Source organism: Mycteria americana, chromosome 1 (genome assembly GCF_035582795.1).
Source record: "Mycteria americana isolate JAX WOST 10 ecotype Jacksonville Zoo and Gardens chromosome 1, USCA_MyAme_1.0, whole genome shotgun sequence".
Taxonomy (NCBI): Eukaryota; Metazoa; Chordata; class Aves; order Ciconiiformes; family Ciconiidae; genus Mycteria; species Mycteria americana.
The window spans coordinates 82,191,451-82,219,058 of NC_134365.1; the positions used below are offsets into that span (position 1 = coordinate 82,191,451).

Here is a 27,608-nt window from a genome sequence, read left to right on the forward strand (position 1 = left end):
TTAGTAATGAATTAGTTACTGTTTTGTGTTTGTTCCCAGCCTAATGTTCTGGGGAAAGCCTATAAAAAGTGAAGAAGAGATGTGCCCAGATGCAAATAATGCTTAAGAAATTTTCTTAGAAATCCAAAAGTTGTGTGGTGTTGGTTGTTTTTTTGTTTGTTTGTTTGTTTGTTTTTCTTGAGAGGGGGGGTATTTGCTTGCTTTTTTGACTGATGCCAGCCAGGGTCATTTTCTGTGTTGAAAGCTCTTAATCTCCCTCTCTGACAATGTTTTGATAAGTAAATTTCTGTTACTGGTAGAATGATCAAAATATGCTTTTCTTCAGTCACAACAGATCCTACCCTGTTTGATTTTGGCTGACAGTCAAATGTGTATAACCTGTATCCTTTCTTGTCTGAGCTAGGCCAGTAACTTCAGCTCTGGAAAGAGAACTTTGGACATTCCAGAATACTAAGGCTTAGGTGTGTTTTTTAAAACTAAGAAGTCATTTGGTTAGGTAATCTTACTAAAAATAAGAAATACACTTTGTTACTTCTGAATAATTATGTGTGCAAATTCTAGTTGTAGGCCATGTTTCAGTTTTTCTCATCTTGTTCTGGTCAGCTACTGACAGACCGATGGTCCCATAAACTCTGTTTTTAATGCAGCAAATAATACAAACTAAAGAATACAACATTAGCAAGTGTTACTAAAGGGAGAAGGGGCGTTGAAAGGAGGTCCTTTAACATTAGTTTGAAATGGAGATCAGACTTTGCATTTTTGGATAAAGCTAAAGGAAAATGGTGGGCATAAAACTATAATAAAATATTCGTACACCTGTTAGAGGAGGATGTTAGGAGAATGTATTCTTCTATAATTGTGTCTCCAGAGCCTCTTGAAGTTTCATGTTAAAAAAACTTCAACTTTTCAGGTTCCAACATCACAATTTTTGGCAGTGCCAGACTCTAATCTTGAGTAGTACTCAGAAGTAGAAATAGCACATCTAGGTTCTCTTTTCTTCTTACAGAAGGGGAATTCAGAGCACAAACTGCAGTTTTCTTTCCTGCTGTTTTATCTACTGGATCTTATGTATCTATGTATGTTAGTTAACATACAATCTTGGGCCACAGCAACCCCATGCAACGCTACAGGCTTGGGGAAGAGTGGCTGGAAAGCTGCCTGGCAGAGAAGGACCTGGGGGTGTTGGTTGACAGCCGCCTAAATATGAGCCAGCAGTGTGCCCAGGTGGCCAAGAAGGCCAATGGCATCCTGGCCTGTATCAAAAATAGCGTGGCCAGCAGGACTAGGGAAGTGATTGTGCCCCTGTACTCGGCACTGGTGAGGCCACACCTCGAATACTGTGTTCAGTTTTGGGCCCCCCACTACAAGAGGGATATTGAGGTACTGGAGCGCGTACAGAGAAGGGCAACGAAGCTGGTGAAGGGTCTGGAGCAGAAGTCTTATGAGGAGCGGCTGAGGGAACTGGGACTGTTTAGCCTGGAGAAAAGGAGGCTGAGGGGAGACCTCATCGCTCTCTACAACTACCTGAAAGGAGGTTGTAGAGAGGTGGGGGTCGGTCTCTTCTCCCAGGTAACAAGTGATAGGACAAGAGGAAATGGCCTCAAGTTGCGCCAGGAGAGGTTTAGACTGGATATTAGGAAATTTTTCTTCACCGAGAGGGTTATCAAGCATTGGAACAGACTGCCCAGGGAAGTGGTTGAGTCGCCATCCCTGGAGGTATTTAAAGGACGTTTGGATGAGGTACTTAGAGACATGGTGTAGTGATGGTTTTTGGCAGTGTTAGGTTTATGGTTGGACTCGATGATCTTAAAGGTCTTTTCCAACCTATATGATTCTGTGATTCTGTGATTCTATGTACAGTCAGGTTATGAGCTATTTTTGTTTGTTTCTTGGAATCCTTTGAGAGATACTTATTTATTGAAAAGTCAATCTATTATTTGAGAGTGTGTTTGGAATAAAAGATGTTAAGGGAATGGATTAAATCAGATCAGTCAAATCTGTCTTAATAAGCACATTGAGATGTTCCTTTCACCACCCCTCCCCAAATCTCAAGTGCCCTTTGCTTTGAAATTGTTGCCGAAAATGTGGCAGCTGAAATTAATTTACCAGCTTTATCCTTTGAAGTTCCTTTGCTGTGATATAAACAAGTTGTTGCTTTTTTTTCTTTAAGAAGGAAAAAAAAAAAAAAGCTTTGGCTTTTGTTAATTATGCCACAAAATATTTTAAACCTCACCTCATTTATTTTTGTGCTTTTCTGAAAGTATGGGCTTATTATCAGCGTTTCATCTGTTTTGGGTTGTGTATTCTAGAAGGCTCCGTTTCAGTTTTTGTTCTTCTGCAGTTCACTGAAATAGCATTAACTAAATGTTGTAGACATGTCCCAATTACTCTTATTCTGTTGGTCTAGCCTCAAGATGAGAGATTTATTTTACCATAAAAAAATTTGTATTCCCTTTCCATGACTACTGTTTGCAGTCTACATTGGGTGAAAATGTGGAGTGACTAGTTCAAGAAGAGTTTATTTCCCTGTAAGCCTGATGCTTTGAGACAGATGATTCAGTTTCACTTCTGTCTCTTTTCGCTTCTTTTCAGTATTTTGACCTCATTGGAAACTGAGGTATCTGTGCCATCCTTCTTAAAGCCTTCTCCTGAAGTATTCTTGAAAAGCAGTCAAGGAGATTGGAAGGACTGATGTGTATTCATCTAGAATTACTAGCTACTGTTCCTTTGTTGGAGCTTTCTTTTTGGCCAGCACATCCTACATATGAGAGTGTGCACAGCCAATTTCAGAAAAGTGTGGTTTCAAAAAAGTAACCTTAGTATTTACAGTTTTTAAGTTCTGTAATGTCATCTGGAGATGAAACTTGACTTAACTGGAATGTTAAATTCCCTTTACCATTTCCTTTACCATTTTGTTTCTCGTATGAATTAGATTCAAGCAGATATTCCAGTTGCCTCTCTGAATGTAACTGAAGACAAGACTTTAGTTACATCAACCATTGCTTTGGTTGATGCTGAGACACAGAGAGCAAATGAACCGAAGAGCTACCTTCAACAAGCTGTTGCAAACCTAGAAATCAAGCTTTGCACTGCTGAAGAAGAAAAATTAAAAATTAAAAAGGTATGAATATTTTTTTTTTAATGAAAATGTCTGGCATTTATATAGGATTTAAATATAGTTGGAGCTGGCAGAGATTTGCAATGCATCTTTTGTAGAAATTAGCCAAATTCCAGAGAAATTTGCCAAATGTAGCCAAAATACTTTCCCCCACCCCGGTGTCTATTTTAGGCTGAAATTTTCTAAAGTTTCAGGGGGAAAAAAAATTCCTGGAGGGGGGAAAAAAAAAGAAGAAATTAAAAAAGCAAGTTTTCTTAGCGTAGAGCCATGTAGTTCAAAGATATAGTGGTTCCCCCATGTTTTGGGAGTGAGTGTGTGGTCACTGAAGTTGAAAGTGCTTTTGGATATCTTTATGAACATAACACATAACACTTTTTTCTTTTTTTTTTTTTTTTTGCTTTTGTTTTTCTGGGAGCTCTGGTAACTAAATTCTTCATATTCCTTCTGACCTGAATGTGATAGAGTACCAAGCAGGCCTATGCATGTAGTTATGTGTCTGAATTTGCAAAAGGTCACTGAGGCATGGGAGAGTAAGTTCAATTTCTGCTACTCTTAATACAGTTCCTTGATAGCTATCAAGGTGTGCTAGGAAAGGAGGAAATGGCTTGTTGGAAATGAAAATGAGGATGAGTAACTAGAGCCAAAGATGAGGAGGTCTGGAATGGATAGATTTTGCTAGGAATTAAGTGTATAGAGGAGGGCTGGAAGGGAAGCATGGATGCAGACTATGAGAGACACTGGTTGAGAGCTAGGCTCTGAATTGAAGAAGCGTTGCACAATCAGTTTCTGTATCTACAGTTGAATCAAAGACTTTGAATCTCAAGAACTGTGTTTTATTATTTTGTCCAAAAGCAGGATTGAACTAAGCAGACCTGCTCTTTCTGTCCTCCTTATGACCCTCTCAGTTGTGTCTTTGTTTGAATAGCTGTACAGTGATCTGGCAGGTCATTTGTTTCTATGCTGGCTTCCTGCGTGGCTGCAGAAATAGTTGTTCTTGAGCAACTGAAAGAGTGCCAACAGCTTATGTATAGTAGGAATGAGTTTGGTAGGAGCAACAGCTGCATTAAGAAAAAATAAATAGCTCTTTGTACAGCAAATAATTTTGAAGTTTATTGTCAGTAGTGTCATTTTCCTTCCTGCCTATTGGCTCATGTTAGGCAGGTGTCTAAACTGGCTCTCTGCAAGATCACAGAATATTTTAAAATGTTATTCATTTTGGAGATGTCGGTAGAGATCATTAGGGCTGTATGTAATGGGATTTCTGCCTTTTTAGTGAAACCATTTGCTAAAAGTACGTTTAATATGCTGCTTTTCAAATGCAGAAAGACAGAACAAGCTATTAAAAATATGGAAATAGTTAGAACAGAATAGTTCCGGTTGGAAGGGACCTACAACAATTTGGTCCAACTGCCTGAGCACTTCAGGGCTAACCAAAAGTTAAAGCAAATTATTAAGGGCATTGTCCAAATGCCTCTTAAACACTCACAGGCTTAGGGCATCAACCACCTCTCTAGGAAGCCTGTTCCAGTGTTTGACCGCCCTCTCGGTAAAGAAATGTTTCCTAATGTCCAGTCTGAACCTCCCCTGATGCAGCTTTGAACCATTCCCACGTGTCCTAGCACTGGATAGCAGGGAGAAGAGCTCAACACCTCCCTTTCCACTTCCCCTCCTCAGGAAGCTGTAGAGAGCAATGAGGTCACCCCTCAGCCTCCTTTTCTCCAAACTAGACAAAGCCAGTGACCTTAGCCACTTCTCATAGGACATACCTTCAGGATGTGCCTTTGATTTTAAATACCTTATACTTGTTGAAAATACTGTCTCAATTTAAAGACTGCAATCAGAGTTTTCTTGCACAACCCTTTATCTCTGTGTATATTATAATAGCAGAAGTCATAGTCTTCAGAAATGAAATTAGTTGGAATGATTAACTGAATCTGTATTTTCACAATTTGCAAATGTTTAACTTCACGTATTTTGTTTTGTAAACTTTATAGGAATTAGAATATTTACTGGAAAAACACAGTATTCTAGAAATGGATTTCTTGAAGGAAAAAAAAGAAAAAGTAATTTCACATCTAGATCGTTACAAGACACTCCAGGTAATTTCTTTCTTGTAGTATCTTACTTTTTTTCAGGAGGGTTTTGTATAGAGTATATTTATGTCCAACAACTACTCTGTTAAGTATCTACAGGTCTGCGCCAAAGCCCTTTGAATTTAAAGAATTTCTAATGCCGTTAGATGAGAGCCCGAGTTTTGGCATTAGTGGGAATATCGGTTTAATAGCCCACTTGCCTAAGTACATTATTGTAACTCTGATCATTCATCCTTACAGTGATCTATTTCATAGAACAGATGAAAAGAAAAACAGTTTGCACAGTAGATGTGTGTTTAACAGTATGACTTAGCATGTTCTAGAGTAGCTGTGGCCAATTATTTGTAAAGTATTAGCTGAGTTGAATATGGAACAGTTTGTGTTGCATAATAAAAATCTGTAAAGTGTAATTAGATGCTAGACAAGGTAATTAAAATTGCTTTCATTGCAAAAATCAACATTGTTCATTAAATACATGTATGAAGTCTCACATACAAGAGAAATTTTTCATTGAAGCTTTCAGTCTTCTTCCAGTGTTGTAGCAGGACAAACTAAATATTATAGACTTACAAGACTTCAAAAGTTTCTTGTTGGTAATTCAGCTTCACTTAATTTTTTTGCTGCTGTGGATGGTTTTTAAGTAGCTACTGCATTGTTTCTCATTTGTACTTAAGGGTTGCTGTAATAATTTGTATTGAATTCCTGGCTGCAGTGTTTCCTAGAACTTATGGTAATATAATCATCTAATCTCTTCTTTTTTTTCTTGTTTATGTGTGTAACATCCTACTCAATGAAAGAAATGTATGCTTAGTGTTGCTATAAAAATAAGTTTTGCTTAAAAACTTTCTAATTTATGGAGTGTCGTACTGGCTAAAGTTAATGATCATCATAAACTCTTGACAATAGAATTAGTGGATTTTATTTTTTTATATTTTCACAATGATCTTCAAGCAGAAGTATTTAAGTAGTGGAAATGTTACCGAGGTTTGCAAGTATCAGTCTGTCTGTATCATACCTCTTAGGTACTACAGTTTTCCAGAATGGCAATGAAAGGGTCATAACCTTTAACTTACTTTGTAGAAAAACTCATGTACTTCCTCTTGTTGTCTTCTGGATATAGCCAGAATCAAATCAGAGAAAAAAAGTGAGTCATGCTTCTAAGAGCTGACAGTTAAAATTACTTTCATGAAACTTGAATGTTGGATGCCTTCTGTTAGTACAGCTTTTAATACCAATTCCTTTTGTCTTTCTCCTTTGGCTCCTACAAGACTAGGGTCAACACCTGTGGCCACACATTGAGTAAATCTGGCAGCTACACAGTACAGATGTCTGTCTTGCTAGCATTTCTTTTTCCAGTAGAAACAGCTGCTTATTAGTGTTGTTGACTTGAAAAGCTTAAAAGCAGACTATAGTAGTGACTCTGGCATAGCTTTGGGAACTCTCAGGATAAGACTTCCAACTGAACTGATTCTGGCATCCTAAGCTGTAGGTGTGCATTGACTTAATTCCTCTTAAATGAAATTTCTGTGTTAATATTGGAGTATAATATGTAAAACAAACGCCTCATGAGATGGTTCTAACTACTTTTTACATGAGCATGCATTATTTCATGCACCTTTATATTTACTAATTAACTGACTTCCGGTACTTGTGACATAGGGAATTCTCAAAAGCTGGTTTGGAGGTAATAGAGCCAGTCAGTTAGTCACATCTTTAACAAGGTGATATTTAGATTAGACCCTTATCTTTTTTTATGAAGTTATTGTGCTTAGTTCTGGGAGAACACTTCATTAATCTTTGTCAACTAAGCCAGTAATTCTTTTTGTTTTTTTCTTTTCCTATTGATTTCTCCCTCAGTCAAGGGTGACAGTTATGTTACCACAGTTTTGTTGTCACAAAATTGTTTCAGTAAAATATGCTTTCAGGTTATTTAATATATAAAAAAAATATATTTTGAAAGGCAAGGTGGGAACATAAGCATATTCCAGATGTTTTGTGAGTTGGGTTAGCATGCTGATGAAGTGAATTGTGTTCTGGACTAGTCACAAACTTTCCTCATCGTAGGTGTGAAAAAAGCCTTTATACTTAATTTGGTAGTACTGAAAATGGAAGAATTTAAGGGGAGTGATAGTCACTGCTCCTCATTGCGGGGGCAGAATTCCAAATCTTTGGTATAGTGTTAGCATTTAACCAATGGATGACAATGGAGTGTTGCCACATTTATGCTTGTATAAAAGAGAAAAGTAAAAAGGTCTATGTTTCATCTAAATAAAATTAGCTTTAAAAAATCAAGATTGAACAGAGCGTGTAGTATTTTCACATTCTTAATGTTGTTTCCATATGTTACTACAACAACCAGAGACAGTAAAGGGGCAGCAGTGGGTTCATAAATAGAATAAACAAATTGCTATTAACTAGTATTATAGAGTTGTTTGGATATTTAATGCAGTGGTCTCTTTGAGATCTTGAATTCATACAAGCTGGTAAAATTAGAGTTATGATTCCCGCATTCCCGCTTTGGTGTTTGTAGTATTTAAGAGGCAGAATAACATATTGTAGTGCTAACTTCTTTGCATACAAAATGTAGCTGCGTTAAAATTGCTGTTGGAAGTGTAATTTTAGTTTTCTTGACTTCTGTGCAGTGTTGCAACCATAAAGTTGCATAAATGCAATTTTAGCCTTATAATTACTTGCTTATTTAGACAGGAAGGAAACAGGTGCAAATGTACGTCTGATTTTTTTGTTGTTGTTGTTGTTGGTATAACAGTCTTATTCTTTTCCTTTTTTTTGATCACAGTCATATATATATTCATCTCAACTTTTAATACTTCTGCTCTTCTCTAAATGTGAGGTGCTGCATATTTTAAAGATATTTAGTGCTAGTAGGTAATACATGTTTTTGACTATAATGCAGGATTAGCGGCCATTTTAATCCCATAAATCTAAAATTTTGCTGCAGCCCCATTGCAATATGTTGTAGAAATGAATAAATGCTGCATTTTAAAACGACCAAACCTCAATTTGTAATATAGTAAAAACCCATCAATAGCAAAATGAAAACTCCTGTTTAGTAGGTGATGCTCTCTTACTTGCAAATCAGAGAGGGAACATTTAATTTGAGAAGGGAAAATAGTGCCTGGGTTCCAGTGTTCTGAGTAGGAACTTAATTCTTTGGACAGATTGTTTGGCTGATAAGACTTCTGATGTTTGGTCTATCTACAGACAACTGTTTTTGATGATTCACTAAGAACTGGATCATACTTTTCCCCTGCTATTTCTTTGATTTACCACACAGTCACATTTGAAGTAATACTGCATTGCTGCTGGAAAATTCTAGTTGCGGTTATACACATTTTTTCCCATCATCAACCCTTTCTGGAAGTTAAGCGGGCTGTTTTTTTAAAGAACAATATAGTTGATGTGGTGTGATCCTTCTTTTTGAAATAGATTCTTTTTTATTTTGGCAACTGACATCTATTCCTCTAACTTAACAAATCTATAGTTGTTTTGAAAGCACAAAAAATGTTTTCTTTTGGAATCCTTTGTTTCTGTCCCATCTCTTTTTAGGGAATGTCTTTTAAATTTTTATTGAAAAAGTGACTTCAATGTGCTTATTTTATTTAGCATTATTCCTGTTGTTACAAAAAGTCGTGATGAAAAATAAATTAGCTTAATACTATCATTCAAAATGAAATTTTTTTGTGTGTGTAAAAAAGCAGGTCAGATAGACTCCCTGTGGAAATGATGTTTTAGAAAGGTAAGACAGGAAGCTTTATACTGAAGAAAACATTGACAGATAAATACATAATGATCCAAAGAAACTTCACTAGGTCATGCAGTAACACTTAGCTGGGATTAAATGGTATGGTAACCTAAGTACAATCATTGCTGGTATTAGATGTTGTTTCGTTTATTTATTTCTGTAGCTGTTTATGTTTGGGGAATTTTTCATTTGAGTACCTGTGCAAATGTCACATTAAATTATAAAGCTTCAAATTGTGAGGAAAAGACTTTAAGTGCAGCTAAGTAAAGACAGGAAAAGGTAAACTTGAGATTTTGGGCTAGCTTCTTCCCTCCTAATTCTGAGGGATGAATTTAGTTTTATTCTGATTAATATTGCCTGTTAATTTTGGGGTTTTTATATATTGGGCACATATCACACATTCATATAAAATAGCATGCATACTTAGTTGTGTCTGTCTCCTTGTTTTTGGAGATGATGCTTCAAAACCTTAAAATACTTTGTAAGGTATATAAGCATTAAAACTTTATGCTAATGCTAGATTCATCATACAATTTTGCCTTTAAATTAAGCAGAATTGTACAAACAGTGATTTTGATGTACTTATAATTTAGGACTGAACATAATATGATTCTCAAAAATTGCACCTAATACATGTAAAAATTTGCTTGTATTCAGAAGGTGTTGAAAAAGGAATGTTAAATAATGTGACTTAATGTGATGATGCCTGATTTCGTGTATTATGAATCCTTTTGATTTTTTTCCTCTTACTTTTAGTATTTAAAATGATGTATCCTAGCTGTTGCCCCACCACCACACTTCAGGGAGTTTCTTGCTTTCAGAATTGAATTAAACCTCATAATACTTCAAAATGTATCTTAAAATCTTTGATTTTAGATTTAAACAATGCTATAGTAATCTTAATATTAATGAAATAAATGACTGAATAAGTAAATACTAGCTCTAGTGGTTACATGCTAAACTTCCTATAACAAAAAGAATTTCTCTTGGAGAATTGGCATTACATTTTTGCACTTCCAGGAACAAGAAACAAGGTAACTAATTTTGTCTTGATGATGGCAAAATTCAGTTTTGCAATGATGATAGAAGATGTTCCAGAAATAAGTAGGTATGCTGGTTGCTGAGAAGGGTAAAGCAGCTTTGGAGAGCTGTGGTTTTGGGGGGCTGAAAGTTCAGTGGTGTTCCAAGAAGGGGAGGAGGACAGCAATGAATAGAAGTGACAGCAGTGAATAGAAGATATAATAGTGGGAAGTTAATCATAGATATCGCCCCTCCTCGCTACTCCCAATGTGATCTTGTCCAAGGGCTAGTACTTCTTCTAAGGGACCTTGTCCTATAATGGTCATGCCATCTGGCGCTGATCTGGACACAGAATGGCTGGTGTGCATAGGGCACAGATGACTGTGAGTTAGGGGTAACTCTTCTGGTTTGTGCCTTTCCTAAGGCACGTCTTCCTTCCCAGTTCCCTGCATAATTGGATTTTTGCTTCCTCCTCCTTCTCTGTTTCTATTTCTTCTCCTATTTCCCCACTTGCTCCTGACCTTGCTTACCTAATGGATAAATTCAGCCCTTCTGTGCCTTCCATCTGCCTTCACCTCTTCCTTTCTCATCCAGTGTTGACAACTGGGGAGTATAATTTTGCCTCTAATATGCATACTTCCCACCATTTGAGAGAACAAACTGGGCTCTCTAACTTCCCCAGCCTCTGTTTTGTTCTTGATACAGGAACTCTGTCCATTTCTAGCCAGGGCTAGACCTACAATATGTGATCCATCAGCTGTCCATATTGTGAGGGGTCTCAGTGGCTGAAACCTGAGGATACACGAGAGAAATCTGAAATGCACATCTTTCTTGAATAATAGGCCTGTTCACGTTGACAGTAGGAAGGTGTCAAAGTTTGCGTATTTGGAATGAACACAGGTGATCCCAGAGAGAAGCTTCCTGTTCTGGAAGAGCCCTGTGTTGTGCTTTTAATGTACATAAGCAATCCTGGCCTTGTATGAACATTCATTTCCTAAAGTAATTTCAAGTAGCAATCTTGCAGTTGGATGTCTAGCAAAACAAGCTCTAGGAAGCACTTGCAGTTGAAGTGACAGGGTGAAATGGTCATGTTTCCTAATGCTAGTTGGCCATATAATGAATAAATTTTGTGTCCTGTATTGGAAGATATAACTTTCTCTGGAGGAAGTATTCACTGTGTGTTAATACTCTAGTAAATATAGTGTACCCCCATGCAAACAGATATGTCTTTATCCTGTTTTGATAGAGACAAATTTTCCTATTTGGGGGAATAGCTCTTGGGGAAAAAAATAATGATCGTGATAGAAGATAACATCCAAGAATTTGTCTGTTGCCATTATACTGAACCTAAAATAAAGTACAGCATGAGTAATCATGCTCTTTCTTCAAACTGCAGTTTACCTTTGAAATTAATTTTGTATCATTTTCACTGCAAAGGTTTTCTCCATTCCAGAGAAACTGATGAAGTGGGGGCTGACAGATTTACTTCTGTTTGCGAGCTCAGTATACCTTGATGTGTTTACTACAACAAATCTGTGAACTTGGTAATTAAAAGGAAGAAAGTATTTATGCTATTCTGAGATATTCCCCCCCCCCCCCCCCAACATCTCTATAAGAATTTAAGAGAAAAGTTACTGTTTTCCTTTTACTGAAACGTGATAGTGTATAAGGATGCATAAAAAAGGATAGCTGTAGCCTGTTTTGTGCTACAGTTTCAATTAGATTTTAAATAATTTCACTTTAACTTCAGTTCAGATTGGGGAAGCAGGGTTGAAATTATGGACTCAACCACAGGTTGTGAAACAGATTTTCTCTTCTTGAGCTGGCTCTGGAGATTTAGGGATGACTGACATATCTGGATTATGTAAACGGCAAAAATACCATACTGTTTTGCTGTCTTTCCTATTTCTGTTTCTCAACTATTGAAGTAGGTTAAACATAACTGCTTCTATGCTTGCACACTAGCTGTGTTGAACCAGTTTAATGACTATTTCAGTTTTGCCACACATGGACACTAGAAATAATGTAGGCAATTTTAATATAATCTTCCTGGGATTTTAAATGGGAATTAATTAACTAATTCACATAAGAATCTTCATAAATGTCTCAAATTTGAAAATGACTTGTATTTCTTAATGAAAACTGGAGACTTACAGTTGATTCATAGTCTTGGCCTGGAGTAAATGATATCCGGTGTGTTGCTGTGACTGACTGCTGCTTTTGATTGCAACATTAGCAGTAAAACACATCTGAAAGCTCAGTGCTACTTGTTTAATTAATAAATATCAGTCAAAAGGTTAGTGACTCACAGAAAACATCTGATGCTATTTGACAGTTATGTCAGTGTTGTATTTTTGCTATGATGCTTTACAGTGAGCTCTTTGCTTCCCCTATATATCAGTTTTTAGTTTGAAAAATACTGTTCTAAAAACAATTGTGATAAAGTAGAAAAATTCCATCTAAAAAATCTATTTCATTCACAGAATCATTGCAGTTGGAAGGAACCTCTTAAGATACAGTTTCCCACAACATTCTTGCCTCTAAATTGGAGAGATATGGATCTGATGGATGGACTATTAGATGGATAAGGAATTGGCTGGATGACTATATCCAAAAAGTTACAGTCAACAGCTCAATGTCCAAATGGAAACCAGTAACAAGTGGTTGCCCCTCAAGGGTCCATACTAGGACCAATACTATTTAATATCTTCATTAATGGCATAGTGGGATTGAGTACACCTTTAGCAAGTTTGCGGTTGACACCAAGCTGAGTGGTGTAGTCAATACACTAGTGGACTAAGTATCCACCATTGCCCACAGGTGGTTCTCTGCAGAACTGCTTTCCTGCCATTTGACCCTCAGTGTGTACTGGTGCATGGGGTTATTCTTGCCCAGGTGCAGGACTTAGCATTTCCCTTTGTTAAACTCTAGCCTGTCAAGGACCCACTGAATGGCAGGGTGATCAGGTGTATCACCAGCTCCTCATGGTTTTGTATCATCTGCAAACTTGCTGAGGGTGCATTCTCCCCCATCATCCAGGTCATTAAATAAGCAGTTAGACAGTATTGGCCCCAGTATCGACCCATGGGGTACACCAGTTGTCACCAAGTGGACTTTCTGCCACTGATCATAACCCTCTGGATGCAGGCATTCAGCCAGTTTGAAGTCCACCTCACTCTCCACTTATCTAACCCATACTTTGTGAGCTTTTCTATAAGGAAGTTATGGGAGACAGTGTCAAAAGCCTTGCTAAAGTAGCGATAAACATCCACCACTCTTATCATAGAAGGCTATCGGGTTGTTTAAGTATTATTTTCCCTTCATAAATCCATGCTGACTACACCTTCTTGTATTTCACGTGTCTGGAAATAGTTTGTAGGATCAGTTGCTCCATCACCTTCCTGGGGACTGAGGTGAGGCTGATGGGCCTGTAGTTCCCAGATCCTCTTTCCTGCCCTTCTTGAGGACAGACACGACATCTGCTTTCTTCCAGTCCTTGGGAACCTCCCCCGATTGCCATGATCTGTTGAAGATAATTGAGAGTGGCCTCACAATGACATCAGCCAGCTCCCTCAGCACTTGTGGCTGCATCCTGTTAAGGCACCATGGACTTGTTTAAGTCCACTTTGTTTTAGTGTTCCCTAACCTGATTGTCTTCCACTGAGGGTTTAAGTCGTCTTTGCCCCAGACTTTGCCTTGGGTCTCAGGGGCCTGGGATTCCTGAAGGCCAGTCTTACCAGTAAAAACTGAGGCAAAGACGGCATTTCTCATGTCCTTTGTCACCAGGGCCCCTGCCCCACTCAGCAGCAGGTTTGTGTTTTCCCCAGTCTTCCTTCAGCTGTTAAAACACTTGTGAAGTCCTTTCTTGTAGCTCTTCATGTCCCTAGTGAGATTCAAAACCAGGCGGGCTTTAGTTTTCCGAACCCCATCCCTACACGCTTGGAAAGCAGCTGTGTTCCTCCTGGGTCACCTGCTCCTGCTTCCACCTCCTGCACGCTTTCTTTTTATGACAGGGTTTAGTGAGGAGCTTCTTGTTCATCCACACAGGCCTCCTGCTGCCTTTGCTTGATTTCCTGCTTGTCATGATGGACCATTCTTGAGCTTGGAGGAGATAATCCTTGAATAGCAACCAGCTCTCTTGGAGCCCTCTTTCTAGGGTTTTTATCCCATGAGATTCTTCCAAGGAGACCCCCAAACAGACCAAAGTCTTCTCTCCTGAAGTCCAGTGTTGTGATCCTGCTTTTTGCCCTGCTGCTTCCCCTCCCCTGAACTCCACTATCTCATGGTCACTGCAGCCAAGGCAGGCTGCCACTGATCTTCACATCCCCAGACAGTCCTTCTGTGTTTTTAAGTATCACGTCCAACAGAGTGCCTCAGAGATTACTCCTAAGTCACCTGTGTTAGGAAGTTGTTCTTGGTGTGCCCCAGGAATCTCCTGGATTGCTCGTGCCCTGCTGTGTTGTGTCTCCAGCAAATACTGGGGTGGGTAACATCCCTCATGAGGACCAGGGCCTGTGAATGTGAGGCTTCTTCCCACTGTCTGAAGAAGGCCTCATCTACATCATCTTCCTGTAGACCTCATCATCTATAGCAGGCAGGCGCAGCAATGTCCTCTCTGCTGGTCTGCTTGCTAATCCTGACCCAGAAGTTCTTGACTGATCACCTACCCCAAAGCAGAGCTCCAGGCATTCCAACTCCTCTCTCACATAAAAGGCAGCACCCTGTTGTCACCTTCCTGGTCTTTCCTTCCAGAAGAGTGCATTTATGATTCTGGAAAAGGTGTTCTGCAGGAGATTGGAAACAGGTCTTGGAGGTAGGTGCTTTTTGTGGCTGGAGTACTAGAAAATGTATGTTTTCTTACAAAACTAATATATGACTTATGTCCTGTTAAATACCATCTTCTAAGAAAATATTTAGGTTGGTTTTAGGTGCAGACATAGAGGAGACAGAATGCTAATAACGAAAAATAGGTGTGAAAAAAGTTATCTACTGTACCTGCAACTAAATTTATAAATGAGTTTCCAGGAAATTTCACAGGTCACAGCAGGGTTTAAAAATTATGGAACACTGAAAATGGAGGATTTCAGAAAAGGTACTTTCACAGATAGCAATGCATCTTTTTGCTGAACTGTTAAAGGTATTTATGGATATGGCAACAATCCCTTGCCCACCTCTTTTTCAAGTGTGTGCCAGATACCTCACGTTTATTTCTTCACCTTTTAAATTTTTTTTAATGTTACTCTATGTACTCTTCTTTCAGACAGTCATTTTTATTCAAAGTCTCTATTTTATTAATAATTTCAGAGCTGTTTATCTTTTGGCCTGTTTTTTTTCCACAGTATGAAGAAAAATAACTTTTAATTTCTGTTAGGAAAAGATTCTGCTCCCTTGCCTTTATGTTTTCCTCTTAAACTTAAATTCTTTTTTAATGAATTATTTTATTGTCTTGTTTCAGAATGATTAATTAGAAGAGTTGATATAAGACTAAGCATGCTAATTTTGTTTTAAAAATATGCTGTGCTGAAATATACTTCCATTACTCTATTGTGCTGTTACTTAACAGCTTTGAATGCCTAACTTGCCTTGTACTGTAGTATTCAGTTACAATCATAAATGCTAGGCACGCTATATTCTTTTACAGTTACATGCCTCCTTTAGCTCTCTGATTTTAAAGATATGCAAGAAATTGTGCTTAGACAACTGTTATTTTTCTAGTGTGTAAGTATGTAGAAGTAAAAATTTTTTTTTTTTTGGAAACAAGATTCCTGTCCTGACTGCTTTTTCTTTTTTTTCCCCCTGTCCTGTAACTGGCCTGACCTGTTTTATGCCAGCGTATCCTAGATTTATTTGAATGCATTGACTAATTTATGTTCAGTGTGTCACAAGTCTATCAGAGCTACTGCATGTCTCCATTTGTGCACTCACAGAGCGTGTGTTCAGGATGATTGATCTTTTTTTTTTTTCTATTTAATATGGAAATTCTAATTGATACAGTTGTGAAATGTCCAAATATATTTAACACTGATAAATTGGGAGTTCTTTATCACCAAGCTTGTCTCATCAAGATTTTTACGGGACCTAGCTTTTGTAGAAATAGTATCTTGTTGGATTATTGGGTGGATAATGGAAATGTGCAAAATGTACTCGAAATTAAGAAACCCACGTAGAGTAGAACTTGGATAATTGTGCTGTTAAGGCAATGCTTCTAGGTCAGTTATCTGTTACTTGGCACGCACTTTCTTAAACAACATGGGGAACGGTACCAAAGGAACTCTATGTCTCTGGATCCACTTGAGTCCTGTTTGTGTTCAATGTAAGGCATCTGAGACAGTGTAGTTATTAGTACTTGACCATTAGTACTTGACCATTGCTCACTATCAAAATACTAAAACTTAGTCGATATTAGTCAAAATGAGTAAATACTTTTAACAGCATTTTTAAATTTCATGTTTATATACTTAGGAGAAATAAGATGCATAGCAAATATTAGGATGATATTTTGGGAACAATTTTGAAGAATTGTCCCTTCATTGCCCTTTCACTGCTAAATCATCTTATTTGATTCAGTTCATTAAGAAACTATGAACTATTGCCTAATTAAATTATTCCTTAAACACCTTTAAATTTACTTCTTCAATATGCATTAAATTTTATTTATATATAGTACACACTTGGTGTTGGAACAGTTTGATCAGTTGAAATGTGTCATTTGTCAAGTATTAAACAACTTTATTTCTATAAATGTATTCTAATCTAACTAATTCATACACTGGAGTTTAATACATAACTAAGAAAAACTCATGTGACTTACATGTCAAAGTTAAATTTATTCATGCATTCTCTGTTAACTTGGAAACTTCCTTATTAATTATGCCTTTAAGATTTAGTCTCTTTTTACTTGAGTAAACTGCCAAAATTTTAATATGTAGGCAAAATGCATAGCATCTTAATTTCAACAAATAACTAGGGTTGTAAACTACTGCAAAGGTGTGTAACAGGTCATTTCTATATAGCTCCTGATATTGGGAAAGCAGTTACAGTGGTAAAGTATTAGTTATTGCAGTGATCATAACAGGATATAAATATGGCAACCTTATATCATCAAGGTTTTAAAACTACCATCTGATTATGCGAAACTTTAAAGACTAAAATAATGTTTGGGAGATGAAGGAGACAATGGAAGGTAGAAGTCAGCTCTAATTATATACCAACATAACTAGATTGCTGTTCCATCTTTATTTTTTTCTTCAAATAAAAATATGTGTTTATAAGGTCAAAACATTTTTCTAGTATATATTCTCACACTGATTATTTTTGATTCTGCTTATAGATAACCATAGTGACACTAATTACTTTTAGTTATTTCACTGTTACTGTTCTTAGGAAAAAAAAAAAAAAAATTGCTGCTGAGACTTGTATAATTGTTTTCCTCATTAAAGGCTTAAAAGGTCCAGAACAGCACGTGACATTTAAAATAATCATGCACTTAAACTACTGAGAACTCTTTTTTACTTTTCTTGGCTAAAGTTTTATCATTTTAAGAAAACTGATACTAATGAAAACTAGAACATCTGTTCTTAAACCTGCAGGAAGTTGAGATAAAACAGACTTTCCTAGTCCTATGCAATTCCTTAAAAATAAACCCATTACTTAAATGTATTGCTAGACAGACAGTGTTTTGGTTTTGGATATGCATTACAAATTTCAGAATCCTCAAGCAAATAATTGTTTAGGATGATCAACATAAATTTCCAGAAATAAATACCGTAATGAAATTTAACTTAAAATATGAAAATGCAAGTCTGATTAATGCTAGAAAAAAGAATACAAGATACTGTGATAAAGAACTGAGAGCAATTTTTAATTTCTTCATGTATGATAATACTTTTCTATATATTAAGAATAATTTCAGCTAGTAATTCTACTACACTTAATGTAGTTACTTTTCATGTAGTGAGAACAATCCAATTTCCTGTGCTAGGTTTTCAAAGGGCTGAGGGTATAGTCTGAGTTTTGAGATAAGTATATAGGAAGAAGTGAATGTGTCATTAAAAAGTAAATTTCCATTCATCTGCTAGGTAGCAGATAAGGCTAGGTAACTTCAGGGAAGCTAAGAAGGAAAAACATAGTTTGAGCTCATAAGAAGTAATAAAAAATATTCTGGACCTCCCTTATATTCAAACTGTAAAACTGAAAAAGTAATTTTTATGATTGAAGAGCCTTCTTGTTAGTGATAAAGAAGAAAAGGAGATATCCATTTCCATCTTCATGAACTAGACCATAATTTCAGGCAGTGTTTCAGTTTGTTGCCTTCTTTTGTGGCACTGTTTTGTGAAATATTTTGTTTTAAAGAAAAAAAAAAAAAAACAAAACCAAAATACACACCCCAAAAAAACCCCACAAAACCAGAAACAACTCTTTGTACTACTTAATAACTACTATTTAAAACTACTAAGAAGGTGTTCTTATTACAGTTCTAAGATAGTGTAATTTTTGTAATTACTTGCTTTTGTAAGAAGACGTGATGCTTGTTTCCATTAAGGAATATGTTTAATCTCATGCTTTTTATTTTTATGTAGCAGTTGCAATTTTTATTGATGGTTTTAATAGTGAGTTGTGCTAAACACTTTGGCTTGAACACAAGAAAATCTGTACTAGATTATGATGAAATTAGCTCCTTCTAGGGAGATTTTGCTCTCCTTTCTTCCTTCTTGAGTCTATCAGTGTTTGTTGAGTATTTTTCAATATTGTTATCACTTCCATTGGATCTGCTTCATTTGGAAACTTCCCCCTTGTAAATAGAGACAAATGTAATTTTGGTCACTAGAGGAGAACAATTCCTGGGTTTCATATGGAGTATGATCATATTTCTGCCACCTGGGAATTCCATTACCTGCACGGAATCCCCTGCTGACCAGCCAGAAAGCAGCTGCATGCAGCTGGAGTGGTGAGAAGTTGCTTCAGTGCATGGGACTTGGACCCATTGCTTATAAAGATTCATTTTAGCCATGTATCGCTTCACCGCAGTCAATGTTATTGTTTCAACCTAGATTAAGCAGGTCTTAGATATCCTATACTGTTGTTATTTACTGAAAATATAGTGACAGTGTTAACTGAGGAAAATTATTCAGGGCTTTACGGTATTCAGCCAAAAATACAGTGGACATCTCGCATGCAGGGAGAAAGAGAATATTGTAGCTATCCTGTAACAAAGACTACAGGAGCAGTCTGAAGATACCTGATATTTCACATAATATTTTCACGAGATAGTTCTCACATGGATAAGAGTCTAGTGGCATTTGCCTCTCTTCTAACATCAAGGTTGTCTGTCTTTACTTGCACATTCTTTTGAGAACTGAATATTTATTAAATAAAAATAGCAGCTCTTTGAGACATGTTGCAATTCCTATGACAGTATTCCATAAACTTTCAACACATTCCTATTCTGTCACCACCAATTAAATTATCTTATCAGTTACCAGTCACTGCCATAGCTGATGAATCTTCCATTGCACAATAGAAACCCAATAGTATTTTTTTAAGGAAGAAACAATTTTTTATTCATTTTTTTGATATTTTGTATTTTTAATCTCTGCTGCACTACTTTAGGTTTTTAAATGTGGCCTCCAGTCTTTTAAATACCTTTACATATGCTTAATAAGTCTGCATGCATCCAGTTGAAGTAGGCTATATTCCAGCAGGATTTGCTTTCACTTTTTGAAAAGACTTTCAGCCAAGAGCCTTACTGTAAGCAATGTTTGTGCCCCTCAGAAGAGGGGAGCTGCTCAGAACAAGAACGTGTCTTAATCATGATTTTTCTCATCTGGATTAGCCAATTTGTGGGAGGTCTGACGTAGTGTAAAATACCAAGAAGTTTCAAACAAAGTTAAAATACAGCTAAAGCTTTCCATCAAATTCAGTCCTAATGCTACAGCCTTTTAAAATCTATTTACGTTTTAATTTCTTTTATACAACAAAGAAAGCGTGAGCTGGTTTCTGCATCCCTGCCAGCTGGCTTGCAGAAAGGAACTGAGGGACTCTTGAAAGGGGCGGCGTATGTAAGGTCTTGGTTTGTAGAGTTAGAGGAAGTGATATTTGTGTCCAAATTAGAATCCATTTGCTTCTCCCTCTCGCTTTTTCGGCAACAGGGGGGTTCTTGCTGTTGTTTTTTTGTCCTACTCTTGATTTTTTGGGCAGAAAAGTGTGATCTCTGTTGTTGCTTTTTTTTTTTTTTTTTTTTTTGCTGTGAGGTTTTAGGTGGGGTTTTTTGGTGTTTTTTAGTTTTGTTTTGTTTTTTAAACTGCAGCATATTGAATAGATTAAAGAAGGGAGCTGTGGAGGGAGTTACTGTTGTCCAAAGAAAAAATTTCAAAGATGAGAACCATGGTTTTACCATCATTGGAGGGAAGGAGAGAGTGAGGGGGGGAAGAGTGTATTCTAGAAACAATATGATGGCAAAGCAAAAAAGATCCAGACAGTGAATGGGTGTTAGATACAGTAATGGAAAAGTCAGTCACTGCCTCAAAGGTATGCACGTGCAAGTCTTGGATGGGAGTGCAGTTCTCAAACTGAGACAATGGGAAAAGGAAAGACTCTAAGAAGACAAAAATTAAATTTTATCCATGTTAATTCTGTTCATGTCACTTTCTCTTCCTTGTTTGGGAAGGAGAGAAGTGACTAGGCAGGGTGGTTGGTTTTTTGGGTTGTTTTTTTTTTTAATTTCTTTCCTTCTCGAAGACTTTCTATAGTGGGAAAGTTCTTGTTTGCATATCCATGAACAGCTTCAACTGAAGTAAATAAGTTTCAGCTGAAAGCCAGATTTGACTTAAATATTTTTTTCTAACATTGTCCCCAACTTCATGTTTCATCCTTCAATTAATACTCTGCTCTTTTTCTTTCAAAAAGACTGACTCCTGCTATGAAAGAAATGGTGTTGTTTCTCAAATAATCTTTCTCACAGTTTCTTAAGTCTTGATATCATCAAGATTGAGAAGTAAATGGAGTGTGTAAAATAAATAAAATAGGCACATCACTGTCAAGAATCTTGAGTTTTATTCCTCTTAGAGTATCTTCTGAAAAGCACAGGTATATATCTATTTTTGTTGTTTTCACTATAGATTTAGAATTTTGAATATTCATCTGTATGAAGCCATTTGCCTTTGTGGTCAGTTTCTACAACAGTAACATTTTTTAAAAATGCATTGGGTGACATAGCTTAATGATCTGTATTTTTTTAAAATCTAGCAGGTCTATGTGTTTTACAATTTGCAAGTAAATTTAAAAAAAAACAAACCAACCAAACAAAACAAATTAAAACCCAACATTATAATAGCTTATAGGTAACTAAAAGTAACTTAATGCGGTATCAATCATTGCTGACTTTTTTCAGAATGTTAAATCTGATGTGTTCTGGCTTAAATAAAAAAAAAATTGTTGATTTTTGGTGATTTAAGAGACTTCTTTGGTTAGAGAAAGAGAATAGATTAAATATATCATCCTTTTAATAGATTTATTAAATTTTCCACCCACCCCACTGCCAGAAATGTAACTTTTCTCCTCTGGAGTAAGTAATTTTGCTTTTAGTTCAACAACATCAGTGTTTCACAGTAGGTAAAAGAGAGAAATCCCTTTTATCTTTGGCTTGTATCTCCTTGCATTAGCTCACAAGTTAAAAAATAAATAAATGCATGTTACAGTTTTCACATGGGAATGCTTTTTAGATGTCTAGGTCTGTATCTAGGCTCCAAAGTATGAGGGATGTTTTGTGGGGTTTTCTTGGTGGTGTTTGGTGTTTTTTTTTTTTGTTACAAATACTGTACAGCTGGAACCTCATTGATGTCGGGCAACCAGAGGTTGTGATCATCTTTGCTAATCAACCCAAAGTTCTTAAACACAGACTTAGGAACTAAATACTGTCATCTCTTTTTGTCTGTCTTACGTGTTGCTTGCAAAGGAGGGAAGCAACACTGTCTGTCTTGTCTCCTGTATGAGTTTAACATCTATTTATTTTTAAGAAGTGTGAGTTTAGTCGCCTCAAAGGCAGGAAATGGTAAACAAAATAACCAAAACCAGACTCCCACTCATCAAGCAACACAAAAATTTAATTGATTTTCAGGGGCCCATGTCAAATGTGCGTATACAAATACATGCAATCTGGGAAACAAGCAGGAGGAGCTAAGCTCCATATGCAGAGGCTGAACTATGACATTGTTGAAATAACTGCGATGTGTTGTGGTACTTTGTGTGGCTGGATCTCTAGTATGGATGATGGATATCAGCTCATTTAAAAGGCAGGGAAGAAGAAGAGGTGAGGTTGTCATTTATAAAAATGAGCAGCTTCAGACCACGGAGCATAGGAAAGGACAGACCACAGAGTTCATGAGAGCAGACTGATTTAGTTAGGTGATGAGAGAGCTGGCTCTCACTATGAGAGAGTTCTGTATGAACTCAGAGACTGAGGAAAGTCTCTGATTATTGAAGAACGACAAGAAGGATGATGTATGGATCCAGGCTTGTCAGCCTTTTGGTCCTTGGGAAAATCATGGCGCAAGTGCTCTTGGCAGCCATTTCTGGGCAAGTGAAGAAGGTGATTGGGAATAACCAACATGGACTTATCAAAAGATAAATCCTGCTTGACCAACCTGATTGCCTTCTGTGATGAAACAGTTAGACTCTGGATGAATTCAGTGGACATTGTATATCTTGACCTCAACCTGGAGAAGAGTAGGCTTAGGGGGAGCCTAATAGTAGATGTCCAATACCTACAAGGTTGTCAGAAAATCTTTGGATTGTGGGTTTTGGTTTGTTTTGGTTTTTTTTCCTACATGCTTAGATTATTTATGAATTTGTCAGGTATGTAAAACAACCAACAACTTAATCTAGAAGTTTACAATTTGATAGCAGTTCTCTGGATGCAAGGAAAATGTTGGAGTAAGTTGCAGATGCAGTTTGCGTTATGGGTTGGGCAATATGGTCTAACTGACAAGTGTGTGTTTTTATTTCATAAACCTCTTTTCTCTTGAATAACAAGGTCAAGAGAAGCTTGTCTTTCAGATCTTCAGCTGAGCAAGTCTATATAAGGCTTTGCTGTCGTCGTCTTCACTGTTTTTCTTGGCATTTATATTATCCCAAACTCCTTGATTTGATGCTCAGTTTCCCAAACTGTTGTTCATTTCGTCTTCTGATCTAAATCTTGTCACCTTTCTAATGGAACAAATACAACAGCTTGACAAAAAGTTGATTATTTGTCTCTCTGGCTGTCCTGCAACTTCTGTCATTTTTGTTCAATTTGCACATGATGCCCTTCATTAATTGTCTTCAGGAAACAAAAAAGCATTTGTAGCTCTCAATAAATACATCAACCACTTTGTGTTGGAGCTGCTTTGCTTGTACTCTGATGGGAAAATAGCTGTTGATCAGCTAGTTTTCAGATAGCATGTCTGATTTGGAATGTTTTCAGTGTTCCAAAATGTATTTGCAAATCGGAAAAGGAGTTAAGATTGGAAGAAGAGGTATTATCACCATTGTTTGCTTCCTGAGCTTTGTATCAAAGAGGCAGCTAAAGAATATAGTTCAGATACTGAAAATGAAAAGGAGATTCAAATATAAAGATGTAACTTCTTTTTCTGTTGATTTTTGTAGTAAATAGGATTGTTTACATTGTATTTCAACTTATTTTCTATACTACAAAAACAAGGAAGGAAGAAAACAATTTGTCCTTTTATTACATTGGGAAAATGTCAAAGATATGTTTAATCTTAAGAGTCTTTACATACAATGGTGCCATGAGTTGTTACTTTATATCTTCTAGAATTAAATCTTAGAAAGTTTTTATTCATGCTTAAGTGGAATTTCTGCCTGCATGCTTTTGAAGGTATTGGACTGAGTGTCAAGTTTCTTTGTAGTCGTTATGGGTTTTTGAAGATAACATGAAAAGACTAAAGCTATCCTCTAGGATGTGCTGTGAACATCATTATGTGTTATGAATAGTAAAACTCTATGAAAATTCAATATGCATTGTTTCAACTAGTTGTATTTCTAAAACATATGTTGATGACTTCTCAAAGGTTAACAAAGCTGCAGATGGAAATGTTGCCAATTTTTGGCACAGAAGGTATCTTTAGTTCAATTATAGTTTTGTTAATATAAATGGTGGTTTTGATTACTATTAACTGTTAAGTTTGAAGTTTCATATGTTTGAAATTAGGAATAAAGGTTGTATCCAGAATAAATATTGGAAAACAGCATATATGCTCTAGTGAACTGTACGCAATGGGTCCTTTGGAAGAGTTCACCTGTGATAGGTCCATAAATATGCAGCACTCCACTGTTGTTTGCTTTGTAATACAATAGCAAATTCTTTTTAGTACTTTTCTGTGGAAAAGTTGTGAGGAAAAACAAGTAGCCTCATGATTAACACCTAGTAGATTAGGGCTTGGTAAATATGATTGTGGTTCACAGAATGGTTGAGGTTGGAAGGGACCTCTGGAGGTCATCTACTCCAACCCCCCTGCTCAAGCAGGGTTACCTAGAGCCAGTTGCCCAGGACTGTGTCCAGACGGCTTTTGAGTATTTCCAGGAAGGGAGACTTCACCACCTCTCTGGGCAACCTGTGCCAGTGCTTGATCGCCTTCACAGTAAAAAAAGTGTTTCCTGATGTTCAGAGGGAACCTCCTGTGTTTCAGTTTGTGCCCATTGCCTCTTGTCCTGTCACTTGCACCACTGAAGAGAGCCTGGCTCCATCCTCTTTGCACCCTCCCTTCAGGTATTTATATACATTGATAAGATATTATATACATTGATAAGATCCTCCTGAGCCTTTTCTTCTCCAGGCTAAACAGTCCCAGCTCTCTCAGTCTCTCCTTATGTGAAAGATAGTCCAGTCCCATCATCATCCTTGTGACCCTTTCTTGGACTCTCTCCAGTATGTCCATGTGTTTTTTGTACTGAGGAGCCCAGAGCTTGACACAGTATTCCAGGAGTGGCCTCACCAGTGCTGAGTAGAGGGGCAGGATCGCCTCCCTCAGACCTGGGGGCAATACTTTGCCTAATGCAGCCCAGGATACCATTGACCTTCTTTGTGGTGAAGGCACATTGCTGGGTCACGTTCAGCATCTTGTCCACTGAGACCCCTCAGGCCCTTTTCTGCAAAGCTGCTTTCCAAATGGGTGGCCCCTAGCATATACTGGTGCATGGAGTTGTTCCTCTCCAGTGCAGGACTTTGCACTTCCCCTTGAACTTCACGAGGTTCCTGCCAGGCCGTTTCTTCAGCCTGCTGAGTCCCTCTGGATGGCAGCTTGACCCTCTGGCATATCAGCCACTCCTCCCAGTTTTGTGTCATCTGCAAACTTGCTGAGGGTACACTTTGCTCCATCATCCAGATCATTAATGAAGGTGTTAAACAGGATCAGACGATATTTACCCCTGGGGTACACTGCTTGTTTCTGGCCTCTAGCTATAGACTTCATACCACTGATTGCCACCTTCTGGGCCTGGCAGTTTAGCCAGTTTTCAATCCACCTCACTTTCTGCTTATCCAGCCCGCACATCAACAGCTTCTCTGTGAGGATCTTACAGGAGACAGTGTCAAAGGCCTTACTGGAGTTTCAATGTCCACTGCTCTCCCCTCATTTACCAAGCCAGGCATTTCACCACACAAGGTGATAGAGTTGGTCAAGCATGACTTCCCCTTGGTGAAGCCATGCTGACTACTCCTGGTGACTTTCTTGTCCTTCCTGTGCCTGGAGATTGTTTCCAGGATTAGCTGCTCCATCACCTTCCCAAGTATTGAGGTGAGGCTGACCAGCCTGAAGTTCCTTGGGTCTTTCTTCTTACCCTTTCTGAAGATAGGAGTGACATTTTTCTTACCTCCAGTCCTCGGGCACTTCTCCCAATCGCCATGATCAGTCTAAGAGTATTGAGGGGCATTGCAATGACATCAGCCAGCTCCCTCAGCACCTGTGGGTGCATCCCATCAGGCCTCATGGACTTCACTATGTCCAGTTTGCTTAAGCATTTCTTGACCTGATCTAGGGGTAAGTCGTCCTTGCTCCAGACTTTCCTCTGGTCTCTGGGATTTCTGAGGGCTGGTCTTGCTAGTAAAGGCATTCAGTACCTCAGCCTTTTCCATGTCCTGTGTGACCAGTTTCACTATCTCCTTCAGCAGTGGGCCCACACTTTCCCTAGCCTTCCTTTTGTCATCTCCACTTATAGAAGCCCTTCTTGTTGTCTTTGACATCCCTTGCCAGATTCAATTCCATCTGGGCTTTGACTTTCCTAACCTCATCCCTGCATGCTCAAACAATGTCTCTGTATTTCTCCCAGGTTACGTGTCCTTGCTTCCAACCTGTGTATGCTTCCTGTTTGTTTTTGAGTTTTGCCAGGAGCTCCTTGTTCATCCATGCAGGCCTTGTGGCAGTTTTGCTTGACTTCCTACTCCTTGGGTTAACCTAATCTTCTGCAGTCTTTTTTTGTCCCTTTGCAGTCTGCAGGTCAGTTTTCTAGCTAGAGAAAGAAGGAAAACTCTTCTTGTGGAGTTTTTTCATACATATTTATATATAGTAATATAATATACTATAGTAGACTAATACATAAATACTAATATATTTATAAATATAAGTAGTGTAGAAAATTGTGTTGGGTGTTATACCTTTAGTATCAGTAGCTATTGATGACAGCTAGCAACTCTTTCCAAGTTAATATTTTGTTCTTCATGAACAACGGTGGAATTTAATTTAATCTGAAGACTGATGCTCTTGAGATAAGACATGAGAATGTCCTAATGAAGATAAGAATTCCTTTCATGCTTACTGTGTTCTTTAATGGAAGCATTCTCTTTTGTCAGCTTCCCTGGGATTGTTCTCCTGTTTGCTCTTTCTTCTTTGTTTTCTCTTGCTATTATTTCCCATCATTTAGATTATGTGGGGAAGTAGGAAAGCATCAGTGGAATAAGATGCCCTGGCACAGTTGTAGCTCCATCCCAAAGAACTAACTACCTATATAATGTTTTAGAAACCTGAAGGCAGTCAGAGAAGGCTTCCTGAGCCAAATGTACTGTGCTGTTTAGATATCATACAGTTTTGCTTGCAAAATATATATTAATACTAAGAACACTTAGTATTAATTAACAGATTGTTCTGCATGCGACTTAGCTCTTGTTTTTCTTGCTTAATGTCCTCCTCAGTGGAAAGTCTCTGTATTTATATCCTGTAAGAATAAATTAGTAGATATAAACTGTAGTTGTTCTTAACACAATATTAATGTCTTAAATGTGACAGGGTAGAGATCCATGTTATACACTGCAAACTTGAAGAGTTTCGTTACATGTGGTATGGGAACTATAATTATGTTTCAGTTTTGGGCATGTACAGGCTCTTCCATACTATTTCCTTTACATAGTTTTTTTGCATTTAATCAGTTATAATGTCTCCCAGCAGACTGGTCCATTCACACTCACTCAGCTTTGGCTCAGCTCAGTTCTAACTCAGCAGGAAATGTCCTCACCACTATGTTAGGAAGTTGCTCATGAAAGTTTGTTCGCTCCCTCACTTCATTATTCACTTCACAGTCTTCTATTGTTCACAGTCCAGGTAGCAATGATATTTACTTGTATAAA

General features: G+C 37.5%; 1 protein-coding gene across 17 annotated transcripts in view; it reads left to right on the forward strand.

Annotated features, from left to right (window-relative positions):
- Positions 1-27,608, forward strand: part of CCDC91 (coiled-coil domain containing 91) — a 341,211-nt gene that overhangs the window by 218,586 nt on the left and 95,017 nt on the right. For all 17 annotated transcript variants that reach the window (XM_075508273.1, XM_075508327.1, XM_075508281.1 and 14 more), the window contains 2 exons: positions 2,933-3,121; positions 5,113-5,217. In XM_075508273.1, coding sequence (XP_075364388.1) covers positions 2,933-3,121; positions 5,113-5,217 — 294 coding nt within the window. The remainder of the gene's footprint in view (positions 1-2,932; positions 3,122-5,112; positions 5,218-27,608) is intronic.